This window comes from Pseudopipra pipra, chromosome 19 (genome assembly GCF_036250125.1).
Source record: "Pseudopipra pipra isolate bDixPip1 chromosome 19, bDixPip1.hap1, whole genome shotgun sequence".
Taxonomy (NCBI): Eukaryota; Metazoa; Chordata; class Aves; order Passeriformes; family Pipridae; genus Pseudopipra; species Pseudopipra pipra.
Window position 1 is genome coordinate 6,635,293 of NC_087567.1, and position 24,407 is coordinate 6,659,699.

The following is a 24,407-nucleotide window of genomic DNA, read 5'->3' on the forward strand; positions in this document are numbered from 1 at the left end:
TGCACATGAGACTTCCTGGAGCAAAACCATGGCCGGCTGGGGCTTTGTTCCGCTGGCCCCGTTTGGGTGTAATTCCTTGGCAGTGCAGGGTTTCGGAACTTGTCCCCTGAGTTATTTTGGGCTGCATTGCAGGGCACAGTCACATCACGGTCTGGGTGTGCAGGTAGGGGCTGCAGGCTGAGCAGGGGGTCCAGCAGAAGCAATAACCCAGGAGGATGCTGCATCCCAGTCCTCAGGTAGGAGTCTGTCCTTAAAAATCCCTGCTGAAAGCACAGGTTTCTGTAGGGAAAAGCAACCTCCCCTGTCCTGTGGGAAGAGCAAGCTGTCTTGTCACCTCCAAAGACATCCCTGGGACAGGGAGTGTGGAAGGAAAGGTGTCAGAAGAGGGGAAAATCCCATGAAAATAGGGAGTGAAGCAGCTGAGCTGCTTCCCTGGCATGGGGGACAATGACCTTGTGTCAGAGAAGGAAGAGCTGGAGGAGGATGGGATGTGGAGGGGGGTGGTTGTTCAACAGCACCTTTTCTGACCCACATCTTCCCACTGCAAGGAAGCGTCTGGAAAGAGTGGAGGTTGTTCCCTCTGCCAGGATGGATCTGAGAGATGCATATCCTGGATTGGCAGTTGGGAATCTGTTTCCCCCAAGCATTTCCTTGGCAGCTCTTGGACTTGGCCATCACCTTGTGTGAGGAAGAGGTGCAGGGCGGAGCCCTTTATCCTTGCTGGGTTTTAGGGCAGGTGTTTTCCCTGAGCAGTGGGTCCTGGTTGCCACGCTGGGCTCGGGCGAGTGAGTGGTGGTGGTTCTAATTGTGACTGAATTCCTCTGAACCACAAGTGAAATCTGCAAAAATACAAAAAGTAAACAGCTTGGGGCTGAAATTCCCGGCACTTCGGGGAACCTTTCACTAGAAAAGTTTCTGAGCTGCTAACAAAAAGTCTGCCTCTCTAGCCTGCCTGTGTGGGGACCCCCTGGACTGGGAGGGATGCAACTGCAGTGCCGTGGGGATGTGCTGGGAGCTGGACTGACTTCATGCCTTGGAGCAGCTGGAATTTTTTTTTTTCCCTTGTTTTTGTTTTTTCTCCTTTTTTTTTTTTTTATTATTTCTTTGCTGCTCATGTCTGCCAAACAGGGAGGTTTTAATCTCCTTCTTGCAGACTGTGAGAACAACTGCCCAGGATGCTGGAAGGACCTTTGCTGCACAAATAGGGAATAGGAAGATGGCAGTGGGAGCCAGTGCCCTGCAGTGCCTGGCCTGCCTGTCCCCTAGGGTGCTCTACTTGCCCCCAGTTGTGGGCACTGGAGGGGGAGAGGCTGTAGCAAAGGGCTGAGCAGCCCTTGCCTGTGCCTCCCTGCTAGCAGGAGCCGGGGAAGATGCTGTCTCTTTGCATGTCCCCTGGAGTGGGTGGGTCATGTTCACCACATTCCCCCTGCTCAGTGGACTGGTGCCCAGCCCCTGAGTTTTCCCCCTGTGCCGTGCTGACCCCGAGGAGCCCTGCTGGAGGCTGTGACAGTGACATGGAGACCCACAAAAGTCCAGAGCCCGGCTGCACCCGCTCTGCTGCGTGTCAGCTCTATCCCCAGGGAGCTGGGTGGCTGACGGGATGCTGGCAACCTGGCACCTGAAATGGTGGTAAATTTGGGTGAGGAAAGCCAAGTCGTGCACATGAGCACACTGGGATGTTTTTTGGGATGCCCTCCACTTGGGAAACCCAGCTTTTTCCTGGGAAATATCCCCGCTCTCCCACCCACACACAGACAATTCCCAGTGACCCCTTCCCCTCCTGCTAGGGATGGTCTCAGCACCTCCTGACCCCACAGCTCCACAGGGCAGCTCTGGTTCCCTCGGCCTCTCCCTGCAGGTCAGGCCTTTCTCTAGCTCTCTTCCAAGTTTCTGGATCAGCTCTTGGAAAAGTAAAACCATAAAGTTTGCCCCAGCTGGAGCAGGAACCCGCAGCGTCTGGCTTGGGAGGCAATCACCGGACCCAATGGATATTTATAATGCAGCAGTGAGGTTAAAAATAGCAGAAACTTAAGCTCAGGAAGTTGTTTTGGAGGATAAGAAACTTTTACTTTGGTATTTGGATGCCAGGGCCAGTGCTGGCCATCTTATGTCCCATACTGTGTCCCTTGGGGGTCTGCAGTCTCTTCCTCCCAGTGTGCTGAGTTCTGTTTTGTGTCTGCAGGAATTGTCTCTATTCCCAGAGGGAGTAGGGGCACCGTGGGAAGCCCTAAAAACTGTGCTGTGCCAAGTGGTGGTGCAGGGGTGAGCGGAGCGAGGCAGAGTGGAGCTCTGCTCAGGGGTCCTGGTGGCTGCAGGGCGGGGGGAGTGTGTGGTCACAGCTCCTGTGCATCGCACCCGATCACTTTTATTGTTATTGCAGCTGTTTGTTCCCCTGCCAGGGGTCAGAGGCATTCCCACCCCTTGGTCCTTGGCATCTGTGTTACCAGCCAGGCACATCTTGAGCCGATGGCTGCCCTGCTCCCAGCAGCCAGAGCTCCTTCAAACCTCCCTGGGGGTTTTCTGTGCCGTTCCCAGCTCCTCTTGCTCCGACTCACAGGCGGGATGGGGGGTGGGAGTTGGATGCTCCCCTGGGCTCTGTCCTGCGTGTTCCTGGCACAGCATCCTTGTGCAAGGAGAGCCAAAGGGATAGTTTGCCATCCAAAACCCAGAGCTGTTTGGTGACACAGTGTCCCCTGTGACCCCCCTTCCAGCCCATTATAGCCGGAACACCAGACCTTCCTCAAACCTTTTCCCTGTTGACACAGTGGCTGTTTTGCTTGAGCTTGCTGGGCTGAGCAGGGGTGACCTTTCCTGTGTTTGCTGTCTGGGCTTGGGACCCATCTGTGTGTCGGGCTGTGGCTCTGCAGCTCCGGTGAAGCCAGTGGGTGGTGGTGAGCACCTGGCAGGAATATCTCCCTGGTCAGTCCGGTGCCGCTTCCCCCTTCTCATTTCTGTCCCTCTGGCTTTTGGCCCATCTCCTTGAACCCAACTGGGTCTTGTTTTCCTGATGCAGAGCCGTGTAGGGAGCCAGTCTCCCCTTGCACATATGCCTCAGAGCTGGGAAGCATGTAGCCAGTCTAGGCTCCCCACAGGGATTGCATTTCCCAGTGGAGGACTAGATGGGAAAGGCTGATCTATCCAATCTCTGCATCACTACCAGCAATATAACCCCCTTTTCACAGGAAAAACATCCCCTCTTTAGGAGGGAACTTCAAGGGTTAACCTTGGGATCACATCCTCTGTGGGAGGGTGCCTGAGCCCCAGGGGAGGTGTGGGGGAACCCAGTCCTGCCCACCTGAGGGAGGAGAGTATCCTCCCTCTGACCTGGGGAGCAGCCTGGGACCTACCACCGGTTATTCCACCATGGTTGCACATTTTGGGGAGTGGAGCTGGTGGCCACACAGGCACTGTGGCAGCATTTCTAGCTGAGTGAAACGAGGCAGGGATGGAAATTGGAGATGAGCTGGAGGCTCTGTCTGTGACAGTGGTTCCTGTGGGATTCGTGTGGACTCGCCTGTCTGGTTCTGGTAGCAAAAGCGATGTGTTAAACCTTCTGGGGGCTGTCCCAGAGAATCCCTGGCCTCTCTCTTCCCACTAAGCCCAAGCAACACGTGAGCCCAAACTTTGCCATCGTGATCTGTGATGAAGAGAACTTGCTAATGTTACTTTTTGGCAAAGTCTTGCTGAGAACTCCTGGAGGGTGAAATGAAACGGGGTCATAGAAGGGTTTAATTTGGTACGTTGTCCTTCAAGGGAAGGAAAAGTCAGACAAGAAGTTTTAAACATTTTATAAAAATATCCACATGTGCCCAGCGCAAAACTCACCGTCTTTACCTAATTTAGAAAATGACTTTATATGGAGAAAGATTTAACACTGCTCCATGGAGGGGAAGAATAATGAATACGTCTGCACCAAATCGCACTGTCATCCGAAGATCTCCAAGTGCTTTCAAAAGGGTTGGAGAGAAATAATTGTTCTTCTCTTCCCTGGTTTTAGAAACTGAGGCATGGGATGAGAAAGCCAGAAAAGTGCAACTTTCCTGGCTAATTTTAGCTATTTGAAGTCCAGATCTAAGTACCTAAATAAATGACCTGATTTTAATAGACTGCTGGTCAAGTCTCGGGGGTAAAACCTGGAACAAGTCAGGCTCTGTAGGTCTGCAAAGGTGGCCTGGGTCTGGAGAGGGAGCCTTCTTCCCTTAATTTGGCACTGCCTCTGTGAACCTTGCTCAGATCTAGGACCTGATGAAGCTAATGAGAAGGAATTCGTCTGAATTTCTTTGAACTTAAGAGGAAAAATAAGGAGTTTCTGTTTGGGGCAGCCGTGTTGTGGCCAGGTGAGTTCAGTGCCCTCAGTGGTGCTGGGGAGGACAGGGGCTGGATCCCTCTCAGTCTGGGAAGCAAAAGCAGATCCAGGCTTTTCAGCTCTGTTGTCACACCTCAGTCTCTGAAATTTGTTTCGTAATAAATAGTGCAGGTGGTGAAGGAAAAGAGGAAAATGAGCTAAGTGAAGCACCTGTGTACAGCTCCTCGGGTGAGGAATCGCACAGGACCATCTCCCTCCTCTGCAGTGATGGTGAGGCTGAGGCTGCTCCCCTCAGCTCCCATCCTGCTGCTGCCCCAGGCTGCTCCTGCTGCCCAAATATAAACCCAAATCCCTTGAAAGGAAAATGCTATCTCTCTTGCTCAGCCGAGCAGTCTGCCGGGTCTCCAGGGTCAATCTCACCAGGAATGAGCGGTGAAATGCTTGCAGAAGTGGAGCTTTGAATTAGGTGGGCTTAGCTGGGATCCTAAAGCTGAACAAGGTGAACCTGAGGACATATGGGGGCTGGTGGGTTGTGCCAGGAAGTGTGACCTGTTTCCAAAATGCCTGCCCAGGCTGGGAAGATGCTTCCCTGAGCCCCACAGCTTGTGTTGCAGGGGCAGGGAGGATCTGTGGGGAGATGCTGGCAAGGTGACCATGTGAGGAGAGGACAAAATACCTGTCTTTGTGTTTTGCATCCTTGAAAAGGTCTGAGATCACTTGTGCACCTCTCTCTGTGCAAGAACAAATTATAATTTAATTATATGTCTGTAACACCAACCTTTTGTGATCAGGGTCTATCTGATGAGTGAGAATTGCAATTAATTCCTGTGACCAAGGGCTGGTCCTAGCCCTGGCACTTCCATCTTCTCATTTGCATGCCACTGCTTGCTTTATTTTGGTTTTGTGCCTGGCTTGTCCTCCTGCAAAATCACCTCCCTCTGAAGAGGGATGGCTGGGTTGGGCGTTTCCAGAAGGTGCCCCTGAGACTTCTCTATCCCAAATCTGCATTGTTTTGGGATGGAGCTCACAGGGTGATGGATGGGTGAAGCACAAATCCAGCTCCTCTGGTTGCTGCTGGTGCTGGCAGCACGCAGATTCCTTCCTGATTGCACCTGGCACTGGCAGAGCCAGGGGACCCATGAGGCAGGGGCAATATTTGCCCCCAGCAGGAGCAGGGTGCTGGGTACCCAGCAGCACCAGCAGGGACAAGGCACCCAGGCTTTGGCATTTTGCTTTCCGCTTACTGCCCAATGGCCCCGTGCCTGATTTTTTGTTTCCTCCCCATTTTGTTCAGTCTGGACATGATCCTTCGTGCTGCAGGACAGTGGGAATTGCCAGCTGGGCTGCCTGGCCCTCTTGATGCTCAGTGGGGAATTGCTCATGGGTGGCTGCTCTCATGGGAAACCCACCTGCTTTTGCTCTCTCATCATTTAGAGATGTCTCCTCCTCAGAGTGTCTGAAGTGCACCTCCTGGCCCGCTGGCACTAAGGGCAGTAGGAACTGTGACTGTGGCACAGATGGGTTGGGAAAGACCAGATCAGGGGAAAATGAATTAGGACACACAGAAGTACCCTTGATCGGGACAGTAACCTCTAATCCGGCTCAGTTCTCCTTATTTACAGTTGCTGAGAGGGAAGGCAGGAGAAAAGCAGCCTGGCAAGATGCACAAAGCCGATCTCCTTCCCCCCCAGCTGCTTTGCTCTCGCTAATGTATTTGCTGGCAGCGCTCGCTGTCCCCGAAGCATTTTGAGCGCGGTTGGAGCAACTGTTCGCAGCCAAAGACAGGAATGTCGGAGCAGGCACGGGACTGGGAATAGCTGGGGGGGTGATGGGAGCCCCCAGCCCCTCAGTACAGGGTGCTTGTGGAGAAAGGAAGTGCTGTGTTCCCCTCCTTGGCTGGCAGAGATGGAGATGCAGCAGGGAAACCTTGCAGCCCCTGACTGCAAGGGCTCTGTGTTTCCCTCAGCGCCCACAGGGTGTTTCTGCTGAGGAAAGGGACTGGGTGCTGGGGAGGTTTCCCCAGGCTGTCCTGCTTGAAAATATTCCCTGAACAGCCAGGGCTGTTTCTCTTCAGCTCAGCACTCAGTAAGAAGAGTAGGGACATCTGAGAGCGCTGCCCGGTACAGGGACACAAGGAAGGACAGAGTCCTGAGGGAATCGATTTGGTTGTACCTTGCAGTGTTGCAGAGGAGATCAAAATCTCCCCCAAATCTCCTACACCATAAAATGAAGCATTTGATACTCCTGGCTGCAAGGACGTGCTTCCCTCCCAAGCATCCCTGGACCCGTGCTGTGCTGGGGCAGCGGCACTCCGGCGCCCGCTGTGGAATATTCTGGCATTTTTAGTATGGGTTGGTGCGGTCACTGCTCTTGTTCCAGGCGAAGGCAATGAGAATTTTATGAGGTGTAAATGGATGGTGAGTGCCTGAAAGCATCCATGTCCCGCTCGGCTCCATGCATGCACATGCCTCTGCACCTCCTCTCCTCGGCCAAAATGTCTTGTCTCCCTGCAGGCTCAGAGAAAAGATAAATATTAGCACCGTGAGATGCTCTAAGCCAAGTTTCTGTCCGTGTTGCTGTTGTTGTGGTTAAAAAACCCTTCTTCTAGCTGCAAAATTCATTAGGGTCCAGTCTCCGGGGTTCAGAGGGAAACCGGAGCAGCTGTTAATGAGGGAGCAGTAATATCTAGAGCTCGTTTCAGAGCAATAATGGAATTAGAAAGGAGACAAACACACATCGGTCCCGTGCTTGATGGCTTTATTTTCGGCTTCCTTGTTGCTTTTCACTTTATTAGTTAGAATTAGAACATCCATTTTGCATTAGAGGGCAAATGATGAAATCACACGGGATCAGAGAGAGGTACCAGCGATGGGCTGAGATGGGGAAGTTTGAGCTTTCTCAGCCATTTTGGAGAGTTTTCACCACAGAGAGCAGGAGTGAGAAGTGCACAGGGAGCAGGAGGGGATGGTGAGGCTGTGATGGAGAGGGAGACAGGACAGTGAAGGGCAGGAGCTGGAGCCTGCAGCCTCTTTAGCGAGGCTTGTAATATCTTATTAATGGAAAAGAAACTGCAATTTTTATTTTGTGGAAATTCTTTTGTTCCACATTAAATTTTAAAGCGCTTTGCTCCCATTACAGCCTCCTGCTGGAGCGCGGTGCTGGCTGGGAGGAGCTGCCCTTTGAAAGGTTTTGGGAGGGCCCATGTTTGTGTCCAGGCTGGGGGAGCAGTGCAGGGGTTCAGGGTCTTTTCCTGGGGCTGGCAGCCCAACCCCAACACTCGGGTTGCACCCACTGAGCATCACTCAGAGTCGGGGTGGGGGCCGTGGAAGGTGCTGGGGGTGGGCTGTGGTGGTCTGCGTGCCTTTGGTAGGTGCTGGGGCTTGGTGAGGGCTTGCCTACACCCGGAGCTCTTTCTTAATTAACTCCATGTGCGGAGACACGCGGGTCCTGGAACAGGAACAAGGCACCCTTATTCCCCAATAAAGCTTGTCTGCACATGGAGTAAATCAATAGCAGCTCGTCAGGAGCATGCTGGCTGAAGATGCCGCCTAAGGATGAGTCACATGCAGAGAAGGGGGCAAAAATTAAAAAAAAAAAAAAAAAGGTATAAAAAATCCAAGATTTCAGTCCAGACCTGGAGTTTGGAATGCCCATTGTGTTGCTGGCGTGCCAAACCAAAGGGCTGGCTTTGTACTGTGCCCTCTCTCCTGCCTGCTAAGCCTTGAGGGTGGTTGGAGCGGAATTTTGCACCTTTATCCCATAATTATATGCTGGGGTGGGGGTGGCTGAATATCAGGACTGTCTGTGACTTTTAAGTTGGTTTGTGGGTTGGTCCCCACTGAGCTCCACAGCAAGCAGTGCTGGCCTTGGGCTCTGAGTGAGGAGGCAATTGAATGCGCTGGCACTGAACAGCTCCAAGGGTGTTTTGGAATACCAAAGGTTGTCCTTGTTGCTTTTCCTAAACTGAAGTGAGCGAGGCTTGGGTGATGTGCAGGAGGTTGGGAACCTGGGGAGTTTGGTGCATTTTTCATGAAGCTTTTGGGGAGATCAGAAGCGTCAGAAATCATTTGGTTTAAGGCTCCTGAAGTGGCCAAATGCCCTGAGTGAGGCTTTTCCAGAGCAGCCTGGGGCTGTGCCAGGACACAGCGGTGTGTGGGGTCAGATCCAGCTGCAGGAGCAGAGTCTAGTAAAGATTTTGGAGAGGAAAGGATGGATTGCTTCTTATAGGGGGCTGAGTGGCAAGAATGTTTCCCACCTCTGTCCCAGCCCAGCAGTCACTGATGGTGAGGGTCAGATCATCTGCACCAAAGGTGTCCATTCCTTGGCAGGGCTCGCAGCAGGACACAGGCCCCCAGAGTGACAATTTCTGCCCAACTGTGCTCAAACCAACCTCATCCCCAGCAATCTCAGCAAAGAGGAGATGAGAAAGGGATGGGGAAATGGAGCCTCTGCGGCTGCTGAGGTCTCTTTGCCTTATTTCTCTCTGACCAGCAACTCCTGGGACAGCGGGTGCCCAGCACCCTCCAGGGCTTATTCTGCAGGATTGAATGAATGAATGCAATAAATGCATTTTAAATGCCAGGTTATGACACAGGTGACAGGTTCTAGAAGACAGCAGTGGCTGAGTCCCTGTCTCCCTTCACAGAGGTTTGGCTTGGTGACACCACACTGTCGGTGCTGCCAGCACAGGAGGAGCCACAGGGGTCAGAGTCAGTCCCTTGTTGTTGTCGGAGTCTCTCCGAGGCATCACGGATGATGTGCCATCTGCTTTCTGAGCTTCCTGGCTATTGTCAGCTGCTGTTGAAGCCTGATGCTTCAGTTAAACGGGGTGTTTTGTGTTTAATAAATTCCCACTTGAGTCATGCCGGCGGGAGGGCACTGGCCCAATCCCTGCCAGTGGCACTGTGGGTGGTTCCCCCTGAGAGTCTCCCGCCCTATAGAGGCTACCCCACGTGAGTTCATACCCTGCACCCTGTCAAGCTTGTCTACCTGATCCTTGGGAAGAAAAGCCCTCTTGCTGGGTTAGCTGCGCCTTGGGATACACAGAAGGATCTTCAAATGCTGGGAGCAGAATGAGCATCCCCAGTGCCGTGTCCCCTCTTGTCCCCTTTCCTGCCATCCCAGGCAGCCAGCCCTGTGCTCACCCCACTCCCTGTCTGCTCCCACTTCCCATCTTTGCAAGGAGATGTCAACACTCTGTCACGAAGCTGAAAGCACCAAACCGGTGTGATGCCCCAAACCCCCGGGAAGCCCTGGATCACTGCCTGCATCCTGCCTGCTGGGAGTGTGGGAAGCTGCCCTTGCTGCCAGCCATACCTTCTTTTCTCTTTGGCTTTCCTCTCCTGGAGGGAAGGCTGGACTGGTCTGTTTCCCCTGGGAATGCCAGGATCACGTGGAGCACAAACCTGGGTTACCTCCAGCAGCAAACAGGGTGCCCAGATAGGCAGAAGGGCATTACAAGGGTAGAGGATATGGTTGTGTCCCTCTCTGGTTGAGTGGCTGGCACAGTGGGGTGCAGGTCCCCTGGCATTCCTGAGGTGGCACCACCATCCTCACCTTCACTTCCTCTTGCACTCATCTGGGGAAGGAAAACCAGGGTGTTTGCCATCCCTGCAAACAGATTCCGTAGGATGCACCTTAAGTTTTACAAGAAAGCCCTTTTTTCTGTCATCTTTTTTAGGACTTGAGATATTTCATCTAGCTTCCATCATGCAAACCCCACTGTGGAGCTCTTGCCTGCTTCTTGGGTCTGTACACTTGACCTCCATGTCTGCCTTTGCAGTGGCAGCAGACAGTGGGATGTGGTCTGTGTAGGGCATCACGTCTGAGTGCAGAGCAGGGTTTGGGCTGGGGCACGTGGGGCAAGTCCTGCTTTTAAGCTAGTCTTGCCTTGTTTTGGGCTGGGCTGCAGCTGTGTGTGAGACTGGGAGGTATTTTGGTGGCATCTCCTACTGCGTCCATACAAGTGCCATAGGCAGGCACTGGGAGCAAGCCCTGCTGAGCCCCCCAACCTGCTCCATCTCCCTGTGCCCACGCCGGCTCAGCCCTGGGGAGAGCAGCTTGCTGCACCCAGTCATTCAGCATAAACCCCGTGCCTGGGATGGATTTTAGTCACTGCGGTATTTTGACGTGGCGTCAGGATGTTTCTGTTCATGCAGGCGAACGTTCCTTGTAGACACCTCGAGAACTGAGTCAGGCTCACCAGCATCTCCCCGATGCAGTCACGAACTGGCTGCAGCCTCCTCCATACAGGGAAAAAGGCAGCAGGTTGAGGTGATCTTGACCCCCATTTCCCCACCTGCAGAATGACCTTCTTGCCACTCATCCCCGCTGTGAAGGCTCTGCGTTGACTTCACTGAAAACCACTATTTTTCTTATTTTTATTGATCGTAGACTTCAAAATCCAAAGTGTGTAAGATGGGTCCAGTCTAATTAGTACTTAACCTGCAACAAAATATTGTATTTTACATTGATTTTTTTTTTTTTTTTAAAGAAAGAAAAAACATTGGCTCAGTTTCTAAGTGAAATGGTTTAGCAGGCCAGGTGGAAAATCACCATCATATTCAGACTTTGTAAACATAATTTCTTTAATACTTTTTTCACTCAGCTTGAAGCCAGGTAAGAAAACATACGCAAAAATTGGTGGGTAGTTTGAGTTGCCCCAAAGATGTATTTCTCCAGCAAAGCTTTGAATGGAAAATTATACCCAGTGTTTGCTAATGCAAGCCATTAAGTGGAAAGGGCTCAGTTTTCTGGTGATCAGGAACGGATGCTGGGGAAGGGTTTCCTTGAAGGAGACTATCACCTCAGTTACCCTCTCTATCACAGCAGCACAGACATTATCCTGAGAAAGTCCTGGGAATGCCCCTGGCTGTTGTCCCCAGGTCAGGCAGCACTGAAGGGAAGGGAGAAGGTGTGGGGACATGGGGTCTGTCCCCCAGCTCTGTTTTAACTGGTGTTAAGCCATTTGGACCCTTACAAAGCAGCGATCCCAGTTCCTCCAGCCCTTCTATCCTGGCTTGTTCCATAGGGTTAAAATGATGCAGGGTTTGTCCTTGGATTTGTCCTCTGAGCTTTTTTGCAAGACTTGGCCAGGTTTCCTTAGGGACTTTGAGCTTGTACCCTTCTGCAATCAAAACACTGGGCTGGGAACACGAAGGGCACAGCTGCAGCAGATGTGGCTGGAAGCCGAGTGCTTTCAGCTCATCTTGGAGCCGGCGCAGCCAGGACTTACACTGGCATCTCCCCCATGTGGAGACTCCCCCAAGCCCCATGCTGCCCATTTGGAGAGTGAGCATGGGCAAAACCCAGAGTCTGAGCTTCTCTGGAGGCCTTGGAAGGTGTTTGCCTTGATGTGGTAGATATTTTCCTGCTTGGTGGAAGAGGGTGAATGAAAGGGTGCTTTGGAATGCCCTCACGCCTGCTTGCCTTTCGGGAGGTCTTGGTAATGACTCTGTGGGTCTGGCAGTGTGGAGTCTGCTGGTGAGGGCTGTGCCATGCCACAGAGTTCCCTCCAGTGCATCTCTCCATGCCCTGATTTCCCTGTCTGTCAAATCCCTCCTGTGATCATCCCTTGCCCAGTGTCTGCAGATGGATGGGAACGTGCTGAGTGGAGGGCAGGGGGGTAGAAACAGGTCGTGCACCTGGGATGGAGATGGAGCTGTTTGTTTAGCTTGCTCTCAGCCCAGCTCCTCAACAACAGCTCTTCCTCCGAGGTTTCCCCTGGCCCTCAGTCAGCAGAGGGAATTCCCTCTCCCTTTGCCTGAGCTCCAGCTGGGATTGCTGTAGGGAACATGCAGACAGGCTGTAATTGTCATCTCTCCCCGTGTTCACCAGGTTTTGTGGTCCTCACTTGGTGTCATCCTGTACCTGCTCATCCAGGTGATTAGGGATGCACTGGATTAGTCATCAGCAGTGATGGTTGACCCTGCTATCCTGTCTCCTGCACTCCTGCTACCTCTGCTGACATCCCCTGCCCTGGATGAATCTTTCATGCACTCACTTCATGTATTTTTAATAGGCTGGGATTGGGTTTGAGCTTAGGCAGGAGTTTATGGGACTTGAGGGGCTGCATCCAGTGGGATGTGGCTGAGGGGAGAGAGTGGTCCCCAGGGGAGAGTGCTTTGGAGGGGGGCAAAGAGCCCATTTTACCTGTGCCAGGCAGGGTGCTGATCCTCACAGGGAATATTTTGGCTCCACAAAGAATATTTTGGCTCTGCAGGGATGGGCATAGAGTTTTCCTGGCCAAGGAGGGTTAACCCAGCAGCGGTGGGAGCAAAGAGTGAGCTTGTCAGGCGTCGTAAGGGAAGCGGAGGAGCTGCCAGGATAATTAGCACAGGCTTGTTCTCCCCAGCACGTCCCTGGGATGCAGCGGGGCTGTAATCAGCCTGTCGCTTCCCAGCTTTATTAATACATTGATTTTTGGGGGTTTTGGCTCCATGCAGCGTGGTGCCTGCCAGCCAAGCCTCTGTGGGAAGCTTGGGGATTCAAGGTGGCACGTCTCTGGGCATGGCAGTGCCTCATTTTGGAAGCTGTTCGGGTTTCTTCCTTGGGGACTGATGGCGGAGGAGGAGGAGGAGGAGGAGAGACATCCCCTCCATCTGTGCGCTGCCCTAGGAAGGGATTTAAATCACAGGTTTGCAAAAAAGAGGAAATGTGCCTGCTTTGCTCAGGCTTTGAAGCCTGCAGGAGCCTCCTGCAGATATTCCCCTTCCCCCTTTGGGGAGATTTGGCTCAAAGGGGATCTCCTTTCCTGGCCATGGAGCCAGGCACTGTCTTGCCAGTGCCTCCATCCTGGCTGTCTTCTGGGGTTGGGGCAGCAGTGAGGACCAGGCCATGCTCCTGCAGCTCCCAGTGAGTTCAGGGAGAAGGGTTTCTATTTCCAGGGTTGGTGCCCTGGACCCCATCTAGCCTCTGCTCCAGCAGCAGAGGGTAAGAGATGTTCTCCAAGGAAATATATTACTATAAAAATATAAATAAATAAACATAGATTAAAATATATATATATATGTATGCTTAGGGCAAATTTTATCCTGATCCATCTTCCTATAAGTCTGGGAACTCCTCCTCTCTGCCCTGTCATTCTCTCCCAATCCAGTGTGAGCTCGCCTGACCAGCACAACATCCTTGGCACGGCAGCCCCAGTGCCACATGTGTGGCCATGTAGAGCCATCCCTTCAATTCCTTCATTTCACCAACTGTTACATAAATCCGCTTTTATACTGAACTTGTGGACGTCACTGGAGCTCTGTCCATACCCATAACATCACTGTTTCCATGGGAACCAGCGTACTTCCAAGGGGGAAAAAGTAGAAGGAGACTAAAAAAAGGACAAAGAAGGAACAAAATAAGACAAATATGTGACATATCCCAACTATGTGTCGGTGTAGGATGTTACAAAGATTTCACTGCAACTTGTTTAGGCAGCCTTGCATAACAGTTTTTGTCTTGAGTATTGCAGCAGGCAAGTCAGGTACAGTAGAAACTTAATAGTATCCCAAGTGTCTTAGTGAGGGAGAGGTGTCTGTGGCAGCTCTGCACGAGGTGCCGTTCTGTGTGAGCAGCAGGGGAAGATGCATCTGCCTGTGTTGCAGTATTTTCCTGGGTTTCTGTGGGTCTTCCTCTGTCGTGGAGCATGGCTGGGATTGTGCAGCATGAGAGGGTGACACTGCTGGGCGTTCTGGATACGTCCTGATGAGCAGCTGGCACTGCTGAGCTTTAAGGGCAGGTGCTATTAAGGGACAATTTACAGTGAGTGATTTTAAAAAATATATATATTTGGGGGTTAAGTGTCTATCCACTGTGCACTTGTAAGGCATGGTGGGATAAAACGTCTTAAATAAGTTATCAAGCCCCAGCAACAGCTTTGGTGTACTGAGAGTGTTTTAACTGGTAACCCTAGTCCCCCTGTGGAGGAGTTGGCCATTAGGAAGGATTTTACTGCTCATGATGTCTTTGTTAATGCCATGTGTGGGCTGCTAGGAGGGAGCCCATCCCCTGCCTCTGTCACGGGAGATGATGGCTGGTGCAGAGGTCGAGCTGGGAAGGACAGGTCCAGGAGGAGGATGGGGACATGCTCCCGCCTCTGCAGCCCCTCTCTGGTGGGGTGAGCGGGAGGAGAGGCCACCCCTGAGCATCCAAATGGCAGCAGAAGGTGCTAAACTGTTGGAAAGGGAGTTCAGGGGAGTTGGAGCTTCTGCAGGGCTTGGTGAGCGAGGCTTCACCCGCTTCTCCTCTGCTCTTCCCTGCTAAAAATGCAGGGCAGTGAGAGTTGGGGTCCCAGCACGTGGACATATTTCACCAGCTGCTTACGTAGCTGGTGAGCTCCAGACCCCTGGGGCTTCCACCTGACACATCCTGCTGGCCCAGGACTGAGGCCATGCACTGATCCTTTTCACCAGCCCATTTTGGGCTGTTCTTTTGGTGCCACAACAGGCGTGAGGAAGAGGGAAGGACTGGGATGAGAAGCTGGAATAAATTCAGCCTGAAGTGCTCTTTTTTGACATTTTATTATTTTATTTTGAGGTTTTTTTATGTTTCATTCTATTTTATTTTATTAAAGCACCCATCCTTGCAGATGCTAGTCCCAGGGCTGGGCTGCCAGCAGCTGAGCCCTCCCAGCTCAGGAGTTAATTGCAAGTGATATGTAGGGCTTTTCTTAAAAGCTCCAGCTCCTGAAGTTTGGAGATTATGCAAGTCACTCAGCTTGCAGGATTTTTTTTTATCTTCATTTTTTTCTCTCTTAAGCAATAAGATTTTAAACCCTTTTGGTTACTGGAAAAAACCCTTTAAGTAGAAATCTAAAAGGTTGCGAGGAAACAATTCCAAAACTGTAAGGCAAATAAGAACCTCGTCAGGTTTTGGTGTAGGGTTTTGGTTGGGGTTTTTTTTGACAAAAAAAACTTTTTTATCATTCTTCATCCCCTCTAATTATGGCATCATTCTTTGCTTCATCACCTGGGTGGATGAGCAGGGCTCCTCTGCACTGCCGAGCAAATCCTACCTCTCCCTTAGGAGGCAACTGCATCTCGGAGGCAACTGCATCTCAGAGGCAGAGAAGAGCATCTCTGCCTGCAGCTGACAGTGCGGTTTTTAAGTCTTTGGTAGAAGAATGATAAGATGATTACACCCTGAAATCCCCTTTTTCCTCGAATTCTGGGCTTTACAGTCACCATTATGCTTTAAGGACCCGTTGGGGACCCTGCAGTCCCGCTGGGATGGGAGCAGAGTGCTGCGTTTCATGGCAGAGGGAAGCAGCCGCCCGTGCATCCCCTTGAACATCTGCAAGACAAAATGAATTAGAGATGACATTTCCAAAAACACTGCCATGAATAATCGCCCTGTTTTGGTTCCCCAGGTTTAATTGTGAAGCTGCATGAATTAAAATAACCTCCTGGGTCTGTCTGTGCAGGGAGGGAAGCGGTTTTGAAGAGCTGCAGAGCAGTGACAAGCCAGGGATGCTCCTGCCTGGCTTTTTCCCGGCTCAGAGCCTGCGGATGGGGATGTGCCAGGTGCAGTGGGGTCATGCCAGCTCCTGGCAGCGTGTCCTCAGGCTGCCAGCTGCGGTGACCTGGGATGGGGCAGGCGTTGGGCACGCGGTGGAAATGCTGTCTGAGCAGTGCTCGAATTTTTAAACCCCTTTGTGCAGCCCCACTGGAGGAACCTCTCCCGGCTTTGCTTTCCAGGAATGCCCTGGCGATGGGACTCGCCTGGCACAAATCCCTGTGGACCGCGGGGCAGGAGGCGTGCGCTCCATCACACGTGTGGGATGAGCGTGCCGGGGTTGCCGTGCCCGCGAGCCAGTTATCCATCCTGCCAGGAAAAAGCAGTTCTCCTGCTGGTGTGGCGCCGGGATGCTGCAGGAAAAGCTGTTTACCTGCCGCATCTTCCCTGCATTTGTGTTCCCTGGAGGGAGGGGAGGTACCAGGCTTGAAAAAGCATCTGGAAGGGCAAAGCCATGAGGTAGAGGCCGTGTCAGAGTGACAGTGGGGGCAGATCCCTGCCAGCACTCAGCTGCAAGCGAGGGTGGTGGATTCTACTTGGTAGAGATGCTCTGAGAGCACCTCGGGCATGCTGCATCCGCGGAGATGCAAATGCTTCCTGCAAATACTAAAAGCAAAGAACAGGGGCTGGTCTAGCTTTTGAAGGAATATGGTAGGAAAAATAAAAATCCAATTTAATGTCCAGGACTGTGATGGGAATCCTATAACCTTTAACTGGGCATGACATGAAGAGCCTTTTCCTGTTGGCCTGGTGGAGTCAGAGATGAAGCTGGGAAGGGGTTATTATTTCCATCTGTGAGGCAGATTAATTCTAAGGACTTTTAACTTCCCTTGCAAACGGCCTAAATTAATGTTTTAGGATTTTAGTCCCTGCCTCCTCCCACCCCTCCCAAAGGCCAGACCCTGGAAGTGCCATTATGCTCCTGTCAAAGGGGCTATTTCTGGAATTGATGATATGAATGAAGCCTAAAACTCCGCTCTCATTAACGTCTGCAGCTTATCCCGGTGTCACTCCTAAGCTGGTGGGACTTGGTGACACTGCAGGGGAAGGCTGTCATTTCAACCCAATTTTCACATCACATTTGCACAAAAATTTCCAGGCCTTGCCAGCGCTTTCCACACATTTGTCAAATCCCAGCCGCTGTCCCAGCGAGCGAAGGCTTCGCTGGTACAAAAGTGATGGCTGTGGGTGGTGATGGGGGACTTGGTCCTGGCTACATCCATGATTCCTGGGGTATGAACAACCACTCCTTGCCCTAAAAAACATGCAGCATAGCAGAGCCCAGTGTCACCTGGCCAGATCCCGGCAGTTTGATGCATTCCTTTGGTTGAGTTTCATTGGCTGTGGCCCCTGGTGCTGCAGGGCTGTCCCCCCTTGCCTGCAGAGCCCTGCTCTCATCATGCTGGCTCTGCTTTTGGGGGAGCCCCACCCAATCTCCCAGGCAGGAGGGTGGCACATTGCCTTGGAGGCACTGCTGTGCTGGAGCTGTGTAGAGAGAGTGGGAAGAGAGGTCAGGGAAGGAGAGGGAGGGATGCAGGGAAGGAGGACAGGGGGAATGGTGGGAGCTGCCTGGGACTAGCAGAGCACCAAGGGAAGAAGTAAATATTAATCCTGTGGAAGAGTGTGTATCCCTGTAGAACATCACCTAACGCTCCCCTCCGTACCTGGCTCTGTCACTGGGGTGGGTGCCCAGCCCCCCAGGGGAAGGGACCCCCATCTCTGGGGTCAGGTGATGCTGCAGTGCATGAGTGCCTGCTCTCCCCATCCCACCAGGAGCAGTGTGTGTGTTTGTCAGAGAGACTCTGGGGTGTGGATGGACAGAGCATCACACCCGCTGCCCTCTTGGTTACCGCTGCCCTCGAGCAACAGCTCTCGATTTAATTCACTTGCTGGTAAATTTGATCCAAACTTCTGCAACCAAATCATAGTGAGTGTAATGCAATAGCTCTGTCTTTTAATTATGTTAGGCTGGGTAGTGCTGGCTAATTGAATTTGGAGCTCTTGCCTCTTAATTATGGAAGGTCAGGTGCTGAGGAGTGCAGGCAGGTGGCACAGGGATTGCTGGTGGTCAGAAGGGGCTGAGGGCTCTTGCTCTGTGCAAGGGCTCCTGTTTGTAATAAGTGAGTGACTTCTGGAGATTTTAACTTTTGTGTGTGTGTGTGTGCTCTTTATCTTATGAATTTTAAGAGTCAGGTTAAAACAGAAGTGTTACTGTGTATTTCTGTGTGGCAGAAACAGATTCTTTTAGTTGAAAAGAATCTGTGAGCATTTTGGCTGCCTGCCTTGACCGAGTTGATGGTAAAAAAATGTGGATTTTTAAGAATGTGCCGGGGTGAGCAGGTGACCTGGAAAAGCAGGGACTCTTTGGTGCCCATCCACTCTGGATGGAGTGGATGGGGTGATCACCTGATGTATGTGCATGAACCCCATTATTAATTTCTTTTAGACATCAGCCCTGCTTGGTGTGAGGAGAGAGCTCCTAGCAAATATTTATCTCATACATCGAGGGCTGTGGACTCAGCTCAGCATCTGGGTGGTGGCAGTGCCACCACTGCCCCTCTCCTCGAGCATTTGCCTCCTCCTGCTCACCTGAGCTGCTGGCCAGGGACCAGCACTGTCTCTGGTGCTTCCCAAAGCGCCTTTGCCCCTTCCCTGCCCGCACCGCAGCAGCGAGAGGCGTTCAAAAAAGCACCTTCTGCTTTTGCTAATTGAAGAGTTTCCCTTTGTCAGCCTCTCAGCTCAAAGGAGGGTCGGTACAAAGCCATAGCCAGCAGCACTTTGTGTGCCTCTGAAAATCCCATTAGCAGAAGAAAGAGCTTGAAGTTTCATTCAGCTGGAAAAAAAAAAAAAGAGAGGGCAAAAAAAAATAAAATAACACTCCCCAACCTTCTGATCTATCAGCTGCACATTAACATACTGCCCTCGGCACCGCCGGGGTCCCTTGTCCCGGGAATATTTAATCAGGGTGAAGTGTTATATTGGACTGAAATGTATGTGCTTGAGGGAGTGATATGCTGATAAGTGGGTCTGTGGTTAAAGCTGGGGAAAAAAACCTGCCATCAGCAAATAACCGCCCCTCTCCCACTCCCTCGGTCCCCCTCCTTCCCCAGGCTGTTTTCCTGCCTGGAGATGTTTATTCCTTTAAGGGGTGTTGGGGTGTGGGGAGGGCAGGGACCAGCCCTGAGATGGGGGCACAGACAGAGCTGGATGGGGGGAGATGGGATGGGATAGGTTGGGTTGGGGTGACCTTCACCATTGCCAGGGTTGGCAGCAGTCGGGGGGTCCATGCCTGTGCCAGGGTGGGGGTGCTGGCCTGGGGCAGTGTGTGTTTGTACAGGTGGGGTCTGCTGGCCGCCTGCCTGCACCATGGGGACCCTCTTGGGGTACAGATCTGGCGTTGGTCCCCACATCTCCCTCCTGGCTGCACCTGGAGCCCTGTGTGTGGCAGGTAGTTGTGTCTCAGGTTGTTGTGTCTCGGGGGCCTGTGCTTTCCTGACTCCCCTCTGTTTGCAGTCAGTGATGGTGCCAGTGCCAGCACGCTAATGAGCATCAAGGGGCACCCAAGGCTTTGCAGACTGTGCCATGCCAGAGTAGGACAGGGAGGCTGCCATCCTGTGCTCCTCCTACCATTTCAGCCCCTGCCCAGCCCTCTGCACCAGATACGGGGCTGTGGAGAGCTTGGCTGCCTTGGGTGGGTGTTAGGGCTGTGCTGGGTCTTGGAGAGTGAGGAGATGAGATCAGAATCACTCCAAGCTGATGCCCATCATGGTTGTTTGCCTATCTCAGCTCACTCAGGAGCTTGCAGTCCAGAAGCAGCACCAGCAGCTGGTGGGTGGGCAGGGGTGGAGCACATGGGGAAGAGCCAGGCCCAGTTCAGGGTCTTGTCCACTGTCACAAAAGAATTTACATGAAGCTTTGCCTATCTGGGGAAGCATCTATCTATCTCTGCAGGTTTTAAGCCAACCAACCTGGCTACTCCTGAGCCTCCTTGCTTCCCTGCTGCGTGTATCACACAGCCCATGCAGGAACATGCTCCTTTTGCCACCCATTTGGGGTCTGACAGGGTGATTTTTAATTCTTTATGTTCTCAAGGGCTTTGCAGATCATTGCTGGCAGAGCCCTGGAGGTGGCTGGTCCTGCTGAGGGGTTCTTCCCAGTCCCCCAGGCTGGGGAACCCCGTGAATCCCCCACAGCTGCTGCCCCCTTCTCAGACTGCCCTCCATGCCTGCCCCCACAGGACTATATTTGGGCTAAGTATTCCAGCCCATAGCCCCAACCTGACAGTTGGAATGTCTATCCTGATATCTTGTAAACATTCCTTCTGATTAAAAGATCCAGATTGCCAAGGACCAAACCGTGACTCAGACCCATGTGATTTCCCAGGAATCCGCCCAGGATGGGTGGTGGCAGGAGCTGCCAGCTCCAGCCCCCTGTGCCCAGTGAGGAGGCACCTGCTGATTCATCCTCACCTTCTTCTTCCCCAGTGGGATAACGCTACAGCACGGGCTCCCAAACACCACCCGCTACCGTGTTGCAGTGAAAACTCTTGTCTGACAAGGGCCAGGCTTATTTTCCTAAAGCCTGGAAGCTGCTGCTGGCACCCAGGAAGGAACATGGCCCTGCTGCCTGTGGGTTCTGGCAGTTGATGGGGTGTTTTCCATGCTAGACTGGAAGATAACCCCAGCACCACGTTGAACCAGCTCCTGGATTTTCCATCTCTGTGTCCCAGGCAGCCGGGAGCCGTCTGGAAATGCCCCCTAGAAGGATGCAGGAATTGGGTACCAGGTTTGAACCATCCCTATGGGGATGTGTCGCAGCACCTTATTCTGCCCCAAAAGTAACAGCATCTAACATCTGTCCCAGCAGCTCAGCTCTTTAAAATTGCTCCAAGAGGCAGCAGACAGGGTAGGGAATGGGCTCTGCTGGCCCTCACAGACTTTAAGGCTTTTAGGCAGTTCATTAATGGTTTTGGCAGTCTTAATTTGGACTGGGAATGAAAGTTCAAGCAGTGGCTTTAGGGAAATGCCCCTGGGGTAAGCTGTGACATGGTTAATAGAAATTGTAATGTTGTTAAAGTGCTTTTTCGTAAAATGCCAGGAGAGGAAATTAACGGCGTGGGGTTTTTTAGTTTCTTCTAAAAGTTGATATCGTTCATTTAATTTAATTTTTTAATCCATCACGGCAGCACTCGGCACTCTTGCCGTGCAACTTGCACTTTATAGTGGTTTTCCCATTAGCTGTAGCCACCGATGTCAGTGTGGGGAGAACACACTGTTGCTTTGCCGTGCAGGTATCTAAACGTGCAGAACCAGGTAAAGCCTAGCCTAGTGAAGCTGGCATGCTCCTGGCCTTAAAAATCAGGATAAGCTTTCTGATTCAGCGGTGGCTGCTCGTGGATGCTCCTCTGGGTCTGTTGCCTCCTTGACGGATGCTGTGCAGGTGGTTCGAGAGGGTCAGCATGCTGGTGATCCTGCTCAACTGTGTGACGCTGGGCATGTTCCACCCCTGCGAGGACATCGCCTGCGACTCGCCGCGCTGCAGGATCCTCCAGGTATGGCCTCGACACCGCTGGGAGCTTAACATCAGCCTTGGGTTCATGTGGGGTGGGAAGGACCAAGCTGAAGAGGTGGACTTGTGTCCCAGGATGGCCCTGTGCTGGCTGTCCCAACTTCACTTCAAAAATGCCGATTTTGGTGTTCGGATGTGAACACACGGTGTCATCAGGCAAAGCCCCTGTGAGGCTGTGCCAGCCCCAGCATAGCCAAGCCTTGACTGGAGTGCTTGGGAAGGGTTAACCACGTGTACAGTGTACATGTGTGTAGTGTACAGTGAAAGCAGAGTCCAAAATATGCTTGCCCCTTTATCCTGGCACTGTGGGTGCTGTTGGGGTGCTTGGGTTGGGAGAGGACACAAAGCTGCTCTCAGCACAGCCTCTGCCCAGGGATTTGGCTCTTGGTGGTGCACAAGGAGACCTTGTTGGACTCAGGTCTCTTAATTCCTTCCCTCTGGTGCAAGCATTCAGGAGCATATCTCCTCCCTTCCTTTCTTTTGCAGAGCTTCGACGATTTCATCTTTGCCTTCTTTGCTGTGGAAATGATCGTCAAAATGATTGCACTGGGCATTTTTGGGAAGAAGTGCTACCTGGGAGACACGTGGAACCGCCTGGACTTCTTCATTGTCATTGCAGGGTAAGTCCAGCATGGCAGCTCCCCCTCTTCCTGTGCCTCTCTGTTGCTGTTTATGGCATAGCTTGGCAAGCACTGGATTTGGGCGAGCAGCAGGTTTGAAGGCTGGGGGCTGTCTGGGTGTTGGTGCTGCTGGTGTTGTCCATCTCAGCTCCCCAGCAGGGATCACCTCCTGGGCTGCAGCCACCCCTCTGGTCTTCTCTGTGGCTTGAGGTAGAGCTGATGGTCAGCTCATGGAGGGAGCAGAGCAGGGTGACAAAAGCTGTTTGTGGTGGATTTTGGCAGCCCATGCACTCGGGCACCTCACTGGGTGCTGGGCACTGTGCTTGGCTCTTCTCCCTCCAGCCCACTCGTGGTTTTGGTTTCCATCGTTGGAGTGGGCGGTTGGAAGCACGGAGTGCTGTGCCAGGAAGGATCGTTCACTGAAACGTGCATGATTGCCCTCATTATTTTATACCTTTTTTTTTTTTTTTTTTAGTTTGAGGGAAAGCGACCAAGTTTGCCTTTTGGAGTGTTTTCCTTTTAGAGGCACCTGGTTTGAATTAAAGGCTCTTCCAGCACCCGAGAGTCTCCTGGCGGAGGCTGGAAATCCACATGAAAAGTCCTTGGCCACTGGCCAGAGAGCTGAGTTTCTTTGACATATGAATCTTTTGCTGGCCCTTACCTCCTCTCCCTGCCTCAGGAGCCCCAAGACTTTTGGGAAAACAGTGAGGTTTTTTTCCTCTTTTGATAGAACTAGAGATCGAATTTACTGGATTTTCCTGGAAAGGAGCAGGGGCCCTTCCCAGCTTGTTTGCCTGGCGTGGGTTTGGTGTGCCCCAAGAGGGGGAAACACCTTGGTGAGTTTTGCTTATGGTCTATCACTGGCCCCATGAGGACATGGCACATGCTCTGCCAGACAGCTGGGAGAAGCAAAACAGTGGTCCAGAAAAACCTACAAGGAGGTGCCAGGTCCCTCAGCACATCCTTGGCCTGAAAAATTCATTGCCGAAGAGGTCAAAAGATGCAGCAAGGCTCAGACTCAGACTGATGGAGGGCAGAAAGACCAGGAGCTGTAAGTGTCCCTGTAAACCCATCTTCTGCAGGAGGTCACAAGCTCCTGCTTTCCAGGTCCACCAGCCTCTGGCTCTTCAGTTTAGGAGGAGGCTCAATGTTTGTTCCTGATGTGTCTCAGCAATATTAGGGACTGCAGTGATGGGACGTTGGACAAGATGGGATCTCGGGTCCAGCTGGCTCTGTTAGGGCTGTAGACACCAGCAGCACAACCAAGGGCTGGAGCCTGCTAAGACACCCTGTGTATTCTTTGTTTCTCCTGGTTTATTATGTCTTATAGTGGAATTAAGCGTGGTGAAGAGCCCGACCTAAGCAAGGCCAGACATCCCACTTAGGGAGCCTTGGGGGAGGCATGGTCATGGTTGCTGGGCTGCTCCCAGCTCCACTGCCCTGGGGTGCTGCTGCCTTCCCCTCTCAGCCTGGTCCTGGCTTTGCCTGTTGAGCTTGCAAAACCTCTGAAGATAGTTATCCCTGATGTGCTTCTGTGGAGACCCCACTGTGATGCGACCTCACTCTAGAGTGACATCAGCAGAGACCATCCTAATTCCTATGCCGAAATATCACTGCTCCTTGCCTAAGCAAGCAACAAACCTCCTGCCCATCTGCTGCACCTGGCTGGGCGTTTGGGTGCGTGAGAGGCACGTCATTCCCGGGCAGAGCCGGTTAATGGCACTGACCTCGCCTCCGCAGCAGCCGCCCCCGCGTCCCCGGCGCGTTGGAGGCGTTTGTTTGCTGCAGAGGTTTTGCAGCCGGGCAGCCTGACTGCTCTCGTGCCTCCTGCCAGGTCGGCTTTGCCTCTCGCTGAGTGATGGCTCTCTCCTTCATGTGCATGAACTGCTCCCATCTGGGTCCTGTCAAAACCGATTCGGCTGGCAAAGGATCGAACTGGATTTAAATACGAAGCGGAGCCTCTCCTCCCCTAGTCCTTGCTTTCTGTGCTCCCTTTTGTGCACTGGCTCTCTCCTCCAATCTTAGCCTGTACATCTGGGAGCGATGCTTCCTGCTCAGGGAACTGCTGCAGTCCTAGTGGGTCCATTGAGTGCCAGGAAAAGCCAAAGAGGCTGCAGGAGTGGACCACTGTTGTAGCAGAGAAAAAAATAAGGGACTCAAGCCCATTACTAGGCTTAAGACATAGGTAAAAAACACTGCAAGGAATAACAGATAAAAGTGCTCCAGGGTCAAATCCCAACCAGATGGAGGGAAATTACTCAGGTAGCCCTTCATGCAGCTTTGTGGTTCCTGTACAGGGCAAATTGCCCTAACGAGCACCCAGCCCATAGTGCTCACAGCAGAGCATGGGAGTAAGGGATAAGCCGAGCTTGATGTGTAGGCATCCTGCTTCTTAGCAATTGTGTGGTGTC

At 52.3% G+C, this 24,407-nt stretch overlaps 1 protein-coding gene across 20 annotated transcripts in view; it reads left to right on the forward strand.

Annotated features, from left to right (window-relative positions):
* CACNA1G (calcium voltage-gated channel subunit alpha1 G) overlaps nt 1–24,407 on the forward strand; it is a 142,761-nt gene that overhangs the window by 23,358 nt on the left and 94,996 nt on the right. For all 20 annotated transcript variants that reach the window (XR_010435271.1, XM_064675950.1, XM_064675964.1 and 17 more), the window contains exons 2-3: nt 21,248–21,359; nt 21,863–21,996. Coding sequence is in view for 19 of the 20 variants with exons in the window: in XM_064675950.1 (XP_064532020.1) it covers nt 21,248–21,359; nt 21,863–21,996 (246 nt within the window). In the remaining variant the exon portion in view is untranslated. The remainder of the gene's footprint in view (nt 1–21,247; nt 21,360–21,862; nt 21,997–24,407) is intronic.